Source organism: Acomys minous (assembly GCF_964271855.1).
Source record: "Acomys minous genome assembly, chromosome: 3".
Lineage (NCBI taxonomy): Eukaryota > Metazoa > Chordata > Mammalia > Rodentia > Muridae > Acomys > Acomys minous.
This window is the reverse complement of record NC_140485.1, coordinates 54,188,477-54,204,002: the sequence shown is the minus strand read 5'-3', so window position 1 is coordinate 54,204,002 and position 15,526 is coordinate 54,188,477. Positions and strand designations below refer to the sequence as shown.

At 45.3% G+C, this 15,526-nt stretch overlaps 2 protein-coding genes across 22 annotated transcripts in view; one reads left to right on the top strand and one right to left on the bottom strand.

The window, feature by feature from the left end:
- Positions 1-2,433: 2,433 nt before the first annotated feature.
- On the bottom strand, positions 2,434-9,083 carry LOC311593774 (uncharacterized protein; the record flags this gene model as incomplete). The annotated part of the gene is made up of 3 exons (XM_084775197.1): positions 2,434-2,838; positions 6,979-7,650; positions 8,754-9,083. The coding sequence occupies 3 exons, from the start codon at positions 9,081-9,083 to the stop codon at positions 2,776-2,778; spliced, it is 1,065 nt and encodes a 354-aa protein (XP_084631323.1). The 3' UTR covers positions 2,434-2,775.
- The window catches only part of PHF21A (PHD finger protein 21A), a 180,776-nt gene continuing 172,894 nt past the window's right edge, over positions 7,645-15,526 (top strand). For 8 of the 21 annotated variants that reach the window (XM_084776646.1, XM_084776662.1, XM_084776661.1 and 5 more), the window contains exon 1: positions 7,645-7,986. The gene's annotated coding sequence lies outside the window, so the exon portion shown is untranslated. The other 13 variants (XM_084776667.1, XM_084776644.1, XM_084776671.1 and 10 more) reach the window with 9 other exon arrangements.

Sequence of the window (15,526 nt, the reverse complement as noted above, 5' to 3'; positions counted from 1 at the left end):
TTATTAGCTTAAAGCTCTTTGATTCAGCTGGGCTGACTGGACAGTGAGCCCCACAGATCTGTCTCTGACTTTCTAACAACAAGACTGCAAGCATGTGCTAACAAACCCTGGCTTCTTAACGTGGGTTTTGGGGATCAAACTCAGGACCTCATGCATGCACAGCAAGCACTTTCCCAACTGAGCTACTCCCCAGGCACCCCATTTCAGTTTTAGTAACTGGCTCCCTGATATGAACAAGTTGCTTTTGGGAAAGGAATTAGGATGTATTTTGTTTTTTTGAGACAAGGTTTCTCTGTTAACCTTGGCTGTCCTCAGCAGTGATCTGCCTGCCTCTGCCTCCAGAATGCTGGGATTAAAGGTGTGCGCCACCACACCCAGCTGGAATTAGGATGTATTTTTGTTTTTGTTTTTCCAACACAGGGTTTCTCTGTGTAACCTTGACTGTCCTGGACTCACTTTGTAGACCAGGCTGGCCTCGAACTCATAGCGACCCACCTGCCTCTGCCATGCCTGGCGGAATTAGGATGTATTTTAAAAGATGTAGTTAAATACACATAGATACTGGGGTGAGTCTATCTAGGGTTAGGGTCTAGTTCAATGGTGTCCTCTATCCTTGGATCCCCACCCCGAATTCAGATAACTACATATCCCCCCTACACACACCTCATTTAGTAATGTTTAGATGCATTTTGGTTGTTGCAACTGTGGAAGCTGCTATCAACAGGTAGTGGGCAAGGGACAAAGATGCTGCTGAACATGCTGTATTGTCCTTTACTACAACACCAATGACCCCCAGTGTCCCTTCCAATAACAGATGACCAGCCCAGAAAGCATCCCAGGTTGAGACGTTCTGGTTTAGTTCACCCTATCTCTCTCTCTCTCTCTCTCTCTCTCTCTCTCTCTCTCTCTCACACACCCCTCAAACTGACCTTGGAGAGTATGGCTTTGAAGGTATTCTTCTGGGGGTGATGGTTTATGGTCCAACATTTGTCTGTCTGAATGCTATACCTGTTGCTTTCCAGCTACTATGCTGGCTCTACATAGGTACACAAAGCTACTTAAGGCAATGATTTTTTCAGATAGGTCTCAGGATTTAGGAGGTAGAGGTGGAAGTTTCAGGCCCAGCAGGGATAGATGACATTCCCTCTCCTTCTTTCTCCACACTCGCCCCACTTTTAAAAAGTGATTATTTATTTGTGTATGTGGTTCCATACCTCATGGCACAAGTGCACCAAGATACATGGTGGTCAGAGGTCAAGTTGTGGGAGTTGGGGTTCTTGCTTTCCTTCATGTGGGTTCAAAAGACAGAATCCAGGCTTGACATTAAGTGCTCTTACCCAATGACCCATCTTGATGGCCATAAGGAGTGTCTTCTTGGTTTTCTGATTTTAAAGAAATTTCTTCCTGTGTAATCATCTCTGATGTTCTAGAACTTGGCAGAATTTCAAACAGTAAAAACATACACCTCCACCCCTGCCAAGGACTAATTGGCAGTTTTTTCATCCAGTACTGGCCCTCTCTCCATCTTACACAATCACTATCCATATGTATGTATGCATGTATGTATGCATGTATGTACATACGTGTATACACACACACACACACACACACACACACACACACACACACAGAGAGAGAGAGAGAGAGAGAGAGAGAACCAGTCATTGTGCAAAGTACTTACTGAAGTTTCTCAGTCCATTTAATTTTTTTCAACAGACCTGTGAAACAAATCTCTTTGTCCCTCCTTCCATCCCTCCCCTCCTCTCTCTGTCGTCCCCCCTCATTCCCATATGGCCTTCCTATCAAAACAAAAATTATGTAGAGCTGGGCAGTGGTGGTGCAAGCCTCAATCCCAGCACTCGGGAGGCAGAGGCAGGCAGATCTCTGTGAATTGGAGGTCAGTTTGGTCTACAGAGAGTTCCAGGACAGCCAAGGCTACACAGAGAAACTCTGTCTCAAAAAACAAAACAAATAAACAAAAAGTAGAATTCTAACTATTATTTTGTACAAGGCATTTAAGAAAATACCTGTAATAGAGTAAACATAAAAACCAGAAACCACAAAAATAGAAGAAGCCGGGCATGATGACACATGCCCATAATCTCAGCACTCAGCACGAGGGGCAGGGTAGAGGCAGGAGGATCGTTAGCTACACAGCATGGAGTTCTAAGGCCAGTCTGGGTTGTGAGAGACCCTGTCTCCAGAGACAAACAATAAATAACCTGCCAAAATTTTGAAAAGAAAAAATTTCAGCCAGGCGTGGTAGCATACGCCTTTAATCCCAGCTCTTAGGAGGCAGAGGCAAGCAGATCTCTGTGAGTTCGAGGCCAGCCTGGCCTACAAAGTGAGTCCAGACAGCCAAGGCTACACAGAGAAACCCTATGTGGGGGTGGGGGTGGGGAAAGGCGGGAAAGAAAGAAAATTTCAGTATCTTTTTAATTTTGGAGATTGGAACGTTGAAAAGACAGGAACATACAGGAAAATAATTCTTTGACTATATCTATGAAAAGTAAAAAACTACACCTAATATTTAACAATATTCAAAATTTGAGGAACGGCAGGCTGTGTGTAGTGGTGCACACCTTTAATCCCAGCACTTGGGAGGCAGAGGCAGGTAGATCGCTGAGTTTGAGGTCAGCCTGGTCTACAGAGTGAGTTCCAGGACAGCCAATTTCTTTCTTTCTTTCTTTCTTTCTTTCTTTCTTTCTTTCTTAGGACTGGCAAGATGACTCAGTGGGTAGGCATGCTTGCTGATCGGAGTTCAACTTCTGGAACTCACATAGTGGAAGGAGAGAGATGACTCCTGCAGGCTGTCCTCTGGCCAGGCAGGTACACAAACTAAAAGAAAAAAAAAAGGATTAAAACACATTTTGAGTTTTATTTTTGTTCAATGGGGATATAATAGCAAACCTGCCCTTTTCTTTTTTTGTACTGAGGACTGACCTACCTCATTCTACGCAAACATTTTATCACTAACCTATATTCCCAGTCTTTTAGCTTTTATTTTGAACAAGGTTTCACTAATTTCCCCACTGGCTTAATCCTTGTGATTCTTTACCTCAGTTACAGAAGAGTTGGGGTAATAAGCCTGAGCCATCAAGCCTGGATGAAATGAGATATTTCTAGGGAACAATGAGGCAGTGACCGGCCATGTGTGTTCATCATTAATGCTTTTATTGTGTGTGCATGTGTGGTGCTGGAGCGTCACTCATAACGCAAGTCCTCAGCTAGTGAGTCACGCCTCCCGGCCTGGCCCACTGCTCACCTCTGAAAGCTGAGTGACTTACCTCCAAGGAGCTTTTGACAGTAGACTAGATTTTCAGCTTCTCCCTGAGACTTTTGAGAGCACTTGTTGCTTCTTTTAGCATGTATGATTTTTAACCCTTATACCAACCCTAGAAGGAGTCATCTGTATCACGTAAGGAACACCAAGGTTCTGAGAACCGAAATGTTTTGTCTAGGGCCACACAACCAGTGTGTGCCTAAGTGCCTCATGCCAGGCATACAAAGATGCTGAGAGCATGAGAGCCCTATCCACACCTACCTTTGTACCTACTAACTGGAATCTACCTGAGACATTCTAAACCTCTATTGCACTGTCAGGGTGTGACGACGTCAACTTGTTCACCTTTTCCAGCTACGCAGAAAGTGAATTTTTGGGTACAAGGAAAGATGCCTTATGTACTCTTCCATGGCAAGCATGGTGTGAAGGAGTTCAGGAAAGAAGCTCAATTAATTATCTTTTCTTTTGTTGTTGTTGGGTTTTTTTGTTTTTTGTTTTTTGTTTTTTTCCAGACAGGGTCTCTCTGTGTAGTCTTGGCTGTCCTGGACTCACTTTGTAGACCAGGCTGGCCTCGAACTCATAGCGATCTGCCTGCCTCTGCCTCCTGAGTGCTGAGATTAAAGGCATGCGCCACCACGTCTGGCTTAATTATCTTTTCTTTTGCTTTCCATTCCTTCCTTTTTTTTTCTTCTTTGAGACTATGTTGCCTTGGCTGGTTTGAAACTTGTTATGTAGACCAGGCTGGCCTTGAACTCACAGAGCTGCAACACCTTCTCAGCACACATGAGGACTACTGAGGTGGTGAGAAGTGAACTGACTTGACCAGAGTAGCTTAGTTGAAAAAAGAGAAATCAGTTCGTAAGCTGCAGAATCCAGGTTCACACACTCCCATTACACTTTACTCTCGAGTTTAACATGGAAAGATTGCTTGTCAAAAAAAAAAAAATCACGTTAGAATGTTCTTTTCCATAGATATTGAGAGCCCCAAGAACGTTAGCTATTACACAGTTAAAATATTTCAAACTAGGAGTAGTGGCTCATATCTGTAATTGTAGCACTCAGGCGGCCGAGGTAGGCGAATCACTGCAAGTTGGAGGCCAACCTGGGCTACAGAGTGAGTTTCATTTTGTTTTCGTTTTTTGTTTTTTGGAGAGACGGTCTCTCTGTGTTAGCCTTGGCTGTCCTGGACTCACTTTGTAGACCAGGCTGGCCTCGAACTCACAGTGATCCACCTGCCTCTGCCTCCCGAGTGCTGGGATTAAAGGCGTGCTCCAACACGCTTGGCCAGAGTGAGTTTTAAACTAGTCTGAGCCACATCATAAAACCTTTTCTGAAAACAAAAACTAAAAAAAAAAAACAACAAAACAACAACAAAACCCAAAAATAAACCCAAGCTCAGAAAACAAGCCAACAACAACAAAGAAACTAAAGTGTAAGTCTGGTATTTTACAATTCTGATTTCTAATTGCTGTACAAACATTCCTCACTGGAAGTCCAATGACTGTTCAACCTGAGCCTTCCTGAGAGGGAAGAGCAAAGCATAGCTAGTACACCCCATCTTCCCAGGCCTTGGTTTTATGATGTCCCCAAAAAGCTAAAGCTAAATTTAAAAAAAATTTTTTTTTTGCTTTTTTTTAAAAGTTGAAAAAAGTAAAAAAAGGAAAAATCTCAAAACAACACATTTCATAACAAGAAAAGCAGATACCATTCAATGTCAATGTGCACAAACAAACCCTTACTAGCTCACTCACTCAGACACACTTGTTTACATGTAGTGTATGGAGGATTCTGTTACAGGAACATAAGAGACTTAGGTACCTGAAATCTAAGATTTACAATCTGGACTTTTACAGAAAACGTTTGATCTGCTCTTTAGGGTTTACACAGCCATGCCCAATTTGAACATGCCCCCCCCCCCAAAACAAACAAACAAACAAACAAACACCTTCCTCTGGAGAAAAAAAAATGCTGACATCTTGGAACGATCTGAAATGACACCGTTAGATTACTGTTCCAGTGGCTGGTACAGCTTGATGCACCCCGCCCCCAGTCTTAAATACACCAGTTATCTGGTTATCTGAGTGCTAAAGCTAAGTCTCAGTACCCAACCTGACCTTCTGTTATTTATCTTGACTGCATTACAGGTTGAATTTCACATTATGAGTTCATCCAGGCTTTTTGAATCATTAATAGGGACTTTCATTTTTACTCTCAAACTCTTACACTTTCTGAAGTGATTTCTTTTTAATATAAAACTACTACTAAATGGCCTATACATGAAACTAAAGTTCACTTATTTTTTTTAACTTTTAAGAAATCAAAATTTTAAAAAAATGCTTTCTCTTGAGAAGCTAAATTTAAATTTGGCAGCTTACAGAAGAAAATCTCTTCATATCCAGTGATCTCAAAGCCCCTCTGGTAAGATAAAGAATGTGCGCTTATTTTTAAATACTATTTCCTGGAGAAAATATTATTTAATGGAAAAGATGTGACTAGTAACAAATCAAGTCCAAGGCTCTGCCTGGTTCTGTCAACGACTCCCTTTGACTTTGGGCAGATCATCTCACCACTGTTGCTGTTTATCTGCAAAAACTGGACTTCATGCCTATGGGAGTTGCATGGTTAATCAATGCCTGGAAAATGCGTAGTGGCAGATGCTACAAAAGTGCTGAGCCTTAAAAACAAAACCACCCCCAGCCCCCATTTGTATTCCGTTGAGGTTGAGGTTTATTGTTAGTTAACATTGGAAGGCTAACACTACGTTAAGTCCAGCGTGCTGCTCTGAACAGAGATCACTGTCCAGATGGGATTTTTTTTTTAAGAGCTAGGATTTTTTTACTTTTTTTAAAAAATTGTGGTTGGGGGTTATTTTACAACCCAACAATTCACCCGTGCAAAAGCATTAGTCTTTAAGTTGAAAACTATCGATTTAATAATTTAAATGACCCTCCTCAAAGATTAAAAAAAAAAAAAGCCCTCCCCGCCCCGCCAAGAAATCTCTGAAAACAAGAATTCTTCTGATGTGTCTCCCCCCCCCCCCACGCCCCTGCAGTTCTCCATGTTACAGTCCTTGGAGGTGGACTAGGCATAAAATACTTTCACTAATAAAATATGACAAACCGCCGGATTATACGTGGCCGATTCCCAGTGATTGCCCTGCTACACAAAGCAGAAAAGTAAATGCCATCATCCCCCTTAGAACAAAAGAACTTAGGAATAAAAAACATGGAGAGGGGGGCAGAAAGCAGCAATAAATAAAGGTGAGCGAAGGACCCCGTTCCCCGCCCCTCCCCGGAGCTAGAGTGGGACTCGATATGGCTAATAAAGTGGTTCAAGGGTAGTTATTTGCAAAGGGGGCGGGGTGGCCGGGGATTGCATGTTGCATTCGACTTGAGCTTGCATCTTCTCCTGTTGCCTGGACCACTCGCTCCCCCATTGCAGTGCTTCCTCCTCGCTCCTGCCTTCTTTCCACCCCCACCCCTGCAAACTGCTGTTGCACTGGAGGGAGTTGGGGCTGCTCGGGAGCCCCCCAGCAGCTCCCGACGGCGGGAGGGGACCCGGGGCTCGGGCCTGGCCGGGGCTGCGGCGCGGCGGGCGGGCCGGGAGTTTGGCGGCCGCTCGGCCCCAGCGCCGCCGCCGCTGCACCGGAGTTTGGCTGCCGCTGCCCTACTTCACTCTAGTTTAGTTTCACTCACTTTACATCCGGGTTTTTTCCCTAGGCAATGGGTGCCGCAGCACACCCCGTTCCTTAGGCAAAGTGAAATAAATTCGCCGCACCGACACGTCAAGTAGTCCGCCCGCCCGAGCGCCGCCGCGGGCCCCCGCCGCCGCCCCGAGCCCCCGTGGGGGTCCCCCGCGTCTCCCGCGAGCGACTGGCTCACACGCAGGGCGCGGGGCGGCCCGGGACCCGCCGCGGCCCAGCTCCGCCCGGCCCCCGCCCGCCTGCCCGCTCTCCCTCGTCCCCGCTTCTTCAGCCCCAGTCCCTCTCGCCCGGCTCTCGGGAGCGGCGGGGGCGCGCACGGCGGCGGCGGCGGGCCGGCGGGGCCGCGCGGCGGGCTCCCGCGCGGGCGAGTGTGTCTGGGCCTGGGCGGAGGGATCCCCGGGCTGAGGCGGCGGAGGTGCTGCGGCCCGGGGCCGGGTGGTGAATGGGCTGGTGGTGCTCGCTGCTGCTGCTGAGAGGAGGAGGAGGAGGAGGAGGAGGAGGAGGAGGAGGAGGAGGATGAAGAGTTGGGCTTGTTTGTCTCCCACAGTTTCTCTCCTGCTGCTCTGATTCCTCCCTCCCCATTCCGGCCCGGGGCCTGTGTGTGTCTCTCCTGGAGGAGGAGGAGGCTCCAGTTCCTCCCCCCACCCCCTCCTCCCCACCCCCCCTAGCCTGGGGAAGAGGAGGAAAGAAACAGCCCAGAGAGAGAGAGGGAGAGAGAGAGAGAGAGAAAGAGAGAGAGAGAGAGAGAGTGTGTGTGTGTGAGTGAGTGAGAGAGAGGAGAGGAGGAGGAGGAGGGAGAAGGGAACAACCTACCATCTTAACACACTAATATCTAAAAAGTGCGAGAGGCCCAGAGCAGCAGCAGCAGAAGCAGCAGCAGCAGCTCCAGCGTCTTCCCTCCCTCCCCATGAAGAAGAGTTCCCTCCTCCTCCTCCTCCTGCTTCTGCTCAGAGTTCCTGCCTCCAGCTGCCAGGGGGGACAGCCAGCCAGCAGCAGGAGGGTGCAGTATCCCAGCTTTTCCATTCTCTCTTTTCCTCACTCTCTCTCTCTCTTTTTTTTTTTTCTTGAGTAGCTCTATTTCCCCTCCCTCCCCCTCCCCCCCCTTCCCTCTCTCCCTCTGTCTTGTCTCTGGTGTTTGTCTCTGGGAAGGAGCTGGGGCTGCTTGCTTGGAGTTTGTTGTGGGGGGGAGGTAGGGGGAGGGGAGGGGTGTGTGGGAGGGAGGAGGGAAATGGGGTGCTCTTGTCAGGACCCCACAGTCAACTTGAGATTTCAGCAATAACTTCCCCTTTGGGGCGCCCCCCTGCGTGCCCTTTTCCTATTCCTCTCCCCCCCCAGGAAAAAAAAAGACAATGGGAATACCTCGTCTTCCCCCCCCCTTCCTCCCCTCTGCCCTCCACCCCTCCCTAGGATAGATTGGAAGTAAGTTTATGAGCAGCCTCGGGAGCCTGGGCGCTGAGTGCAGGGCCGGAGCGGGTGACAGGGGCGGCGCGCCGGGGGTGGCGGCGAGGGGGCGACACAGAGTCCCGGCGGGGGGCCGGGCTGGGGGGTCGCGAGGGCGGGGGGGACGGGTCGAGGCCGCCCCCCCCCGCGAGTGCCTGCGGCCGGGGGATGGTCGTCTGGGCCCCTTCCCCACCCCCATACCCTGGGATGCTGTCGGGGGCAAGTTTTTATTATGGTTATTTAATTAAAAAAAATTTTTTTTTTTGAAAACCATCTTGTTTGGTGACTGAGAGATCTGGTTTTAAAAAAAAAGCTGCGGCTGCTGACGCTGCCGGGCCCGAGTGTGTGTGAGTGTGTGTTGGTGCATTTGTCTTGGGTGGCCGGAGCAGCGTTGGGGAAATTCCGCTTATTCTTCTTCTTCTGCAACTTGTTATTCCAAGGAGTCCGCCTGCACCCCTCACCCCGGGGCGGCCCTCCCGCCGTCGCCGCCGGCCCGCCGCCCCGGGACCTCGCGCGGGCCGGGGACTCATAGGCCCCTCGGAGAGGGGCCGCGGCCGCCCCTCCCCCCCGGGCCGCGGGGGGAGGGGCGCGCGGAGTGGGACTCTTTCCGTTTGGTCCAGCCCCGTAGTGCACGCAGTTCCCAACACTTCTCGTCATCCTCTCCCTGCTCTCTTTATTCTGCTGAGCCGTGCTGTTAGGATTTCTCTCTCTCTCTCTCTCTCTCTCTCTCTCTCTCTCTCTCTCTCTCTCTCTCTCTCTCTCTCCCTCCCTCCCTCTTCCTCCTCCTCCTCCTCCTCCTCTTTTGACCACGCTCGCAATGGTGGGTAGCTGCAAGGTGGCCCTGGCAGGGGAGGGATTTGATGTGGACATTGGGGCACCGGTCGAGAAAGGTCTCCTTTCAACTTTGTCTGGTGGCTTGCACTCAGGGAGGAGGCCACATGCCGATTGTGGGGTGTAGATGTGCCGGGAGTGATTTCTAAGTAGTTGAGTTGTTGAGATGAGGGTACAACGGCTAATGGAAGGCAGGTTTTGTTTTCGTGGGTGAATCCGGTGTCATCATATTCCGGTCATATGTTGAAATATTCTTTGTTTAGGTCTTGAAGTAGAGGATCTCCCTCTGCACGTCCACATTGTGTTGTTTTTAGATGCTGTCTCCGGGAGTATGGGTTGCTAGAATCTGAAATGTGATTTTAAGGTCTCGGCATGTGTGGGCCTCAGCACTGGCCTTGACACTGAACTTTGTGGCTGTGTTTTTGGACTTCTAAGATTTTTTTACCCCATAGCTGGGATGCTAGTTATGCGTTTCCTTAATGGTAGATATCAGCCATATAGAGTCTTCGGCTGAGGAAGTTAGAGAGGGAAGGACATTTATTTATTAATAATTGATAGCTGGATGTTAGAATCAGATTCACTTGGGCTGGCTAAAGGTTTTTGCTTTTGTTTTTTTCCTCCATTTTTCCTTTAACACTGTTGTGCACTCCAGGAAGCCTTTTGGTAGGCAGTCTTTATGGTGGTTCTTTGGGGCACGGAGCGGGGTATCACCTTTTAGAGGGGTCTTCAGCCTTATCTGTAGCTTTATTGAAGGCCTGTTCAGAGAGCTGAACTTGAGGCTAAGAAGTGTAAGGCTACTTTTCAGAAAAGCCTGTGTGCTATTTGTTTACAGCTCATGTTTTCTTACACTTGGGCAGTAGAAATAAATAGGTCAGTGGTTCCTATTGGTTTTTGAAGGTTAGCCTGCTACCCCCACCTCCTTTCAAAGTTTTACTGTCTACTTGGTTTACAACCTTGTAGGAAAGCATTACTGATTTTTTCCTGGGAATACTGTTACTCATTTTAATTTCGGTAAGTTCCTGCTATTTTCTTATGTCTTCACTTGTTTATGGAATCTGTTGTGAGATTAACACTAGCTTACCGAGGGCCATTTTAAATGTCTAAGAATACATTTAGAAATCTCAGGACATGTTTTGATGGCAAAGAGGAATTTTTTTTTGAGTGTAGTAATGCTTGTTAAGAATTTTAGTACTCAACATTTCAATGTATGCACAACTATCCCTAAGTGAAGAATCTAGTAATAGTGCAGAAAATTCTCAAAGCACAGGCATTTAACATGTTAAAGCGATTCAGGGGCTTTCTTTACCTGAGCTAGACTTTGGATTTTGATAACACAATATGGACATTTTGACTGGCGTTGATTGGTTGGCTATTATGAAAAGTCTTTACTCTTTTTTTTTTTTTATAAAGTGCTATTAAAGGCATTTTAAATAAGTTTTTAGACAGCTTCACAACGTTTGAGGTGGTCAAACTATGGACCCAGACAAATCTTTTTAGAGCTGGAGACACCTGCCTAGGCCATACTTTATTTTAAAGGGATGGACGGGACACTACTTCCTACAGCCTTCTATGGCCCATCCTTTTTCCTGTTCAGTTATCTGGAAGGAGCTGCTTCAGAAACAGTGTTCTGTTTACGAGAAGCTCTCTAGCACTATCCAGCAGGAGGTGCCACAACAAGTTAAAGGGGGCTCTCCTAATTTGGAGGGTCTTTCTCCTTACTGAAGCTCTCTTAGCTCAGCTAAGCAACCGGAGTAAAGTTCCAGGAAGATTTTGAGTAAGTCTGTTCTAAAATGCTATTAACAAATCTGCTTTGTACCTGCCTATGATGCTGTGTAGAGTAAGGCTGTCATTGTGGGTGCTGGGTTAAGACTAGGGTGCTGTTAGGATTATTTTCCCTCAGGGGAGCCTTAGTTTGGTATTGGCAAGTGGAGTGTTAAACATAATTTGAAAAAATTCTTCCAAGTTATAATAAACAAAAATAAGTGGCATGATGTAGGGCTTTAGGCCTTGCAAATATAGATAAATACACATGCAGTTTTGGAAAAAGAGATACTGTGCGTGTGTGTGTGTGTGTGTGTGTGTGTGTGTGTGTGTGTGTGTGAGAGAGGGGGGGGGAGATTTATCTTCAATTTGTCTCCCTTTCCTTGAATCTGTGGACAGTGATTTTTATCTAGATGACTTCCTAGGTTATTCAACTTTGTAGATGCAGTTGCTATATTTAAGTTGGCCTTTAAAGACTGTGAATTTTGAACTATATGAAATACAAAGTGGAGTGCTCTGTAATTCCAGTATTTGGTCTGTAATCCCAGTCGGTTTAGGAAGGAAGCACTCTGAGAGTCACCGGTCTCCTGGCCTACACTGTAGGACCTTGTCTCAAGAAAAATACATAAACTTGAAGGAAAGTTATACCTGTGGGTATAAATCTTTGCTGGTGTGCCCATTAGTAACTTTTAAGAATGACTGCATAAAGATGAAAGTAGCCACGTTAACATTTTCATGGCATCTATAGTACATGGTTCTTTGAAATTCTTAGTGTTAGATGATTTGATTGTGAGTCAAAATAAACTGCTGATACTGTTTGTAAAGCTTTGTGTCACTGTTTTGAAAACTTAGAAACACATAGAAAAGTTGCTGTATAGTATTGTGATTTCTTTCAGTAAGATCAAATTAAGTAGTACTTGTGAAAGTTCTTTGTAACTTGCCAGAAACCATGTAGGCATTGTCGATGTGACAGATAACAGATTAAAACTGGAACAAAGTTCTCCTTTAAAACGCTAAGTTCATACGTATCAGTTAGGAAATGAATGCATTAAAAACACATGCCGGACACTCTGAAATTTGTTTTTTAAATACTGCCCTGGTTATTCGAAATGTCTTTGTTACAGTTCTGAAGCATTTTTAAAGTGCTGCCTAGGCAGATGTTTATAAGTAAAAAATAATAATTTTTTCCTTTTGAATATAGAGTGCAATGTGTGTCCCCCTGCCCTACAGGCAGTTTTCTCTTTCCTCTTGTGTGGTGGCAGTTGACTTCAGTGAGTGTCTGAGTTGCTGGACTCTTCTGTAGACTTGTGCTCATGCACAGAGTAACAGATGTTCCTGCTCGGGTTCTGATGGACACTGCTGAGTTTCTGGAAAAGGCCTACTGCTAAAGCTCTCTAGCCCGTCTCAATAGGGAAATGTGCATCGCCGTGTATTTGTGTTAGTGAGTGCACACATGGTTTTTATTTTCTGCTTTTAGAAGGGTACATGAGGGAATGACTCCTCAGCTCCAGAGGCTTACAGGCCACGCGTGTGCATACATGTGTGTAAAAACAGCCAAAAGGTGGCTTTCTTCATAAACTCTGCTTATAAATTTGGAATGATAAATTTAACAAGTTAAATAGAGTTAATTGGGAATCCTTGTGTTTAGGAGTGTAATATTGTGAATTTTATAAATGACTGTTCTTCATGAAAATAGCCCAAGTTAGAAAGTAAATATAGAGGATTGTTCTTGGGAAGGGCAAGGAAAGCATTAAACTGTTTAGATAAAAAGGAAACCTCTCATGGCGATGGTAACTTTTTATGCCACTGTGGACATGAGACTATTTATTTATTTGGAGAAGAAATGCTGAAGTCAAAGTTACATCAATATGCTTTAATTTTTTTTATATACTTAGTATTTTATTGATGAGGGCTTTGATGTGTAGTTACTATTCAAAAGGAGAATGGAAGAGATTAAAGTGTTAGGTCTCTGACCTCTGCTAGAGTTCCTTTATGTGTGTGTTCAGATGGACGAAGCATTTGAGCTTTCCTACTGTTTTGTGCTGGGTTTATGCTGACTTCTCTGGACCATTTGCCTGTGGATTTCTTGCATAGCAGTAATGTTTTGATCACATTAACCTTACCGGTTGTGTATTTGTGGTACTTTGGGATTTATTTTTTAAGTGGTAGTATATTAATACTGCATCAAATTTACTGGAGACCATTCTTTCTTTTCTTTTTTCTTTTTGTCCCCACTTGCACCCATCACGAGCTGAGGACTGAACCCAGGGCCTTGCTCTTGCTAAGCAAGCGCTCTACTACCAAGCTAAATCCCCAAACCCAATTCTTCCTTCCTTCCTTCCTTTCTTCTTTTTTGTTTTTTGTTTTTTTGTTTTTTGTTTTGCTTTTTGAGACAGAGTTTCCTGGCTGTCCTGGAACTCACTTTGTAGACCAGGCTGGCCTCAAACTCATAGAGATCCACTTGCCTCTGCCTCCCTGAGTGCTGGGATTACAGGTGTGGCCACCACCATACCTGGCCAATTATTTTTTTTCTTTAAATGACTCATTTATTATTATTTTATGTGTATGAATGAGTACCTGCATGCATGTCTGTGTACCATGTGCATGCCTGGTGCCTAAGGAGGCCAGCCAGAGCAGGTGTCAGGTTGCCCTGGTGCTAGAGTTGTAGGTGCTGAGATCTGAACCCGGATCCCTTGCAAGAACAGCAATGCTCTTACCATTGAGCAGTCTTCTCCCCCCCGCCCCCAGATAATTATTCCTAAAGTATACAGCCATACTTTTTATAGACTTTTATATTATTCTTATATGTGTGTTAAATCTTTGAATAGTTATCCTTTGTAATGATGTTGGAATAGCCGTTTTCCCCTTCCTTTCTTCCTTCCTTTTTTTTGTTTTTTTTCTTTTGAGGTCTTGCTGTGGAGCCCAGGCTGGCTTGGAATTTGTGGTAATCCTCCTGCTTCAGCTTCCCAAGAGCTGGGTTTGCAGGATAGACTTTGAAGAACAACTTTGTCTGTCATTAGGGCACCTGGCTGTAGGGTGGTGGTGAATTTTCCCACGTAGAGACTGTGAGCTTCTCTACCCCTGATGGTTTGCTGGAGTAACTTCATTCACACACTCTGTGGCAGTTTGACTCCACCCCCTCACCTTTCCTCTCAGCGCTCTGCATGTACCTCTCCTCTGTTCCCCTTACTTCTGCTCAATTAAAAAGCAAGCAAGCAAGCGAACAAAGAAAGAGTTCATGTACAATCTCAGGAAACTTCTTTCCTGTATTTTGGAATGCACTAAGGCAACATTTTTCTGATTTTTTAAAGAAGAAGAGAAATCAAATCAGTTACATGGAGATTGGAAGGGGTGGGGCCTAATAGTCTTATTTTGACTCTGTTTGTGGGCCTAGGGGAAAAACATAACTCAGACACACAGGCCAAAAAGATGGGTTTTGTTTGATTGTTTTGGCTGCATTGAAAATACAAACTGTCAGTGCTTGAGGAACAGGAGCAGCAGAAAGGAATTGATTTTTTTTTTCTTGCTGCAGATCCAAGTGTTGTTAACCATGTGCATTTCCAAAGTGGCATGCTTACAAACCAGACAGCACTTGATTTCTCTCCCTCGACAGAACACTGAACTCTCCTTTGTAACATTTGAGTAAGTACCCTAAACTTCAGGGTAATGACAATGATAAAAGTGGGTGATAGTAACTATGGCAACTGCTATCTCTGGCCTTATGGACAGTCCTGTTGTATTGATGAAGCTTCAGATACTTTAGTAGCCTATCACTTTTATGGTGAAATGTGTTAGCACATGCTGCAGGTGACTTTTAACTGGATTGTAGTCATCCGTGTGCCAGCTTATCTCTCCTTGTTAGGAGTTTCTTGGACCATATTCCACAGCGTGTTTGTGAAGGTGCTGTTGCCTGAAAATAGCCCACCACCTGTGGTAGGCCTCCTGATGCAGGCTGCACTTAGGTGTCTCTCAGTCTCCTCTGAGAGTCTTGGGGAAAATAGTGATATCAGTAGGGAGCGTACGTACATTAAACTACAGTTCAGATTTGTCAGCTTCGATTTGGACATGGAATCAGTAGCTTACAAAAACTTTCAAATTTTTAAAGAGGTCTGTGTGTGAATAAGATAATTAGGCCTACAGTTGGAATACTTTTTTCTAGGAGTTATTTTCATAAATGTGTGTGTGGAGTTAGGGGTGATACGCGCTGGGCATAGCAGTACCGTAAGGGTTTGACAAAAGAAGAGCTTAGGTGTTCTGTTGTGAGGGTGTGTGTGCATATCACTGTAAAAATGTTTCCTAGTGGGCAATCCTAGAGTATAGCAAATGCTTGATTGTGAAGTTTTCCAAGAAAAAAGTATTTAAAAATATATCTTGAATAACTGTTAAAGGAGACACTGTACAACACAAACATCTTTTGGTGGGGGAGGAGGAGAGATGATAAAAACTTTGCAACTGATCCAACAAAACTTATTTTTAAAAGTATAAAATTACATTTTCATCACATTAGT